We start from the raw sequence: 2,550 nt of genomic DNA on the forward strand, positions 1-2,550 counted from the left end.
AACAAGATTTGAGCAAAGAACAGCAAGAAATCCTTTATCATCATCGTCTATAAATTCGCATCATAGCCACAAGAATGTCCGCTTCCAGTTACATGATCCAAATGCTACCAATCATAGCCCACAAATAGCATCCAGTTACACAATCCATATGCCATCGATCATAGCCTACAAATAGGAGTAGGATCCGCGTCCTGCGTCCTGATCCAAATGCCACCGATCATAGCCCACAAATAGGATCCAGTTACAAGATCCAGATGCTATCGATTATAGCCTACAAGTAAGATCTGTGTCCTGATCCAAATGCTACTGATCATAGACCACAAGTAGGATTCTCGTCCTGTTAAACAATCCAAATGGTATTGATTATTCCTGCGACGACGAGGACAATTTATTCCCTGATTTTCACGCAAAAACTGTGGAAGCAGAGATGCTGAAGCCGTGAGTGTCGAAGCCATGAGTGTCGAAGTCGAGATTGTCGAAGCTTAAGATCTAGGGTTTGATTTTTTTGTTCTAGCTGTCGAGTTCCGTGTCGGCGACTTCCTTCTTTGGTGATTTGGGTGTAGTGTTTTCTTCTTTGGAGATGGCAGTGGACATAGGCCGAGCATCTACAAGCAAGGTCCGCTGGGGAGAACTCGACGATGGCGCCGAAAACATGGATTTCTTTCTTCCACCGAGGATGATAATTGGACCTGATGAGAACGGCGAGAAGAAGGTAATTGAGTACAATTTCAACGATGATGGAAATAAGGTTAAGATCATAACCACGACACGCACCTGCAAGCTTGCTCGCGCTAGGCTTTGCAAGCGTGCTCTGGAGCATCGGGCATGGCAAAGTTCGGTGATGTTGCACACGAGGATGTCAGTAGCCGACTTACTATGGTCTCTATGGAAGAAATAATTCCTCCCTTCTCATCTCACAAGCAGGCCGGCGAGAAGGGAGTTTTGACAGTCCTCCAACGACTATTGGTGGTTAGGGCAAAAATTTGGCTCTGATACCATATCAAAGTTTCGAGAAAAATAAGTTGAATTCTGAATAGGCTCGATCCTTTTCCCTTTGCTTTCATTTCATTAATAATCTTACAATCTATTTTAGGTACAAAATAAAGTGCAAAATCTATTTTAAGTAACTTAATAATACATATTCCTAATATAAATATTCAACTAATAGAGAAATAAATCATAATAAAGATAATGAAAATAATTTAAATAAGGAAACTCCTAATTATACAAAACTCCTAATTTAGCTGTCTGATTTCCATCCTTCCTGATTGACATCGTCCCTCAAATTGATGCTGACTTATCAAGAAGCATCAATTTGTCAACAAGAAACTGATAACATTGTCGGGACAAAAAATCCTCAAGTCGTGAGTGCCAAAGCTGAAAATGTCAAAGTCTGAGAGTGCCGAAGCCTAAAAGTGTCAAAGCCTAAGAGTGTCAAAGCCTGAGAGTGTCGAAGCCGAGACTGTCAAAGCCATGAGTGTTGAAGTCATGAATGCAGAAGCCTAAGATCTATGGTTTACCGAAGCCAAAGAGATCGATCTAGGAAGGAGTGCCAAAGTGAATGAAACGAAGCGTAAGAAGCAGTCGAAGATGTCACAGAACCAGCGATGCCAAGCGAAGAAGATCCAAATCGGGCGAATAATAATACAAACATAACAACCATTTTCAACCCAAGAATTCTTGTATTCCATAATAAATGGATTTTGCACTTCATAATAAGTTCCATCTCTTGGCGAGCAAACCTGCGACATCTATCTGTCTGTCAATCAAGTTTGATATTCTTCAAGACAGACTTCTTCTTTTCCACCTTATTCTTCACGAGAAGAGCAGAGAACAACAAGAAGAAGAAACTAGACCAGCGTAGTAACTAGAGGTGGCAAAGAGCTTAAAAGGAAAGCATGATTGGAGATCCCCTCATGGCATTGTTGAGCTCCTTGCAATTCCATAAGATGAGTCTGCCTCTTGTGAATATCAACAGCTACTCAAACATATTCGGTACCTTCCTCAATGATTTCGGGTAGGAGAGGACTAGAGCTCTAAGGCCAGTGCGATGGAGGAGAGTCACAGCTAGGGCAGAGACGACGGTTGCCGGGGAGAGTCGTAGCTAGGGCAGAGACGCAGGGAGGAGAGGAGATTGCGGCTATGTTCCTTGACGAGGAGATCGTGGGTTGACGAGGAGAGTCACAGCTAGGGCAGAGATAACGCGACGAAGTGGCAAAGTGCCGCAGCTAAGACAGAGGCGACACGAAGTTTTACGCAAACGAAGCAAAAGCAGACACAGAAGAAAAAAGTTGTCAAATTTGTCGCGAACAAAGCAGAAGCAGACGAAGATGAATGCAGACGAACGTAGCAGAAGCAGAAACAAACGCGAAGTTGCGTAGGAAAACGAGTAGATGCAAACGAAGATGTCGAAGGTGCCGCAAACGAAGATGTCGCGATGTGAAGATCACAGCTAGGGCTACTGCTAAAGAATACCAAGGATTCACACCGATTCTAGCTCTGATACCATGTCAAAGTTTTTAGAAAAAAAGACTGAATTCTGAATAAGCT

At 42.9% G+C, this 2,550-nt stretch overlaps 1 protein-coding gene across 1 annotated transcript; it reads left to right on the forward strand.

Annotated features, from left to right (window-relative positions):
- The first annotated feature begins 580 nt into the window (after positions 1–580).
- LOC110033213 (eukaryotic translation initiation factor 3 subunit G-like) lies at positions 581–993 on the forward strand. Its single transcript, XM_020737121.1, is given in 2 exon segments — positions 581–827; positions 830–993. Coding segments are annotated over 2 exon segments (411 nt in total).
- The last annotated feature ends 1,557 nt before the right edge of the window (positions 994–2,550 follow it).

The sequence above is a fragment of the Phalaenopsis equestris genome, unplaced genomic scaffold, assembly GCF_001263595.1.
Source record: "Phalaenopsis equestris unplaced genomic scaffold, ASM126359v1 Scaffold001113, whole genome shotgun sequence".
In the NCBI taxonomy this organism is placed as follows: Eukaryota; Viridiplantae; Streptophyta; class Magnoliopsida; order Asparagales; family Orchidaceae; genus Phalaenopsis; species Phalaenopsis equestris.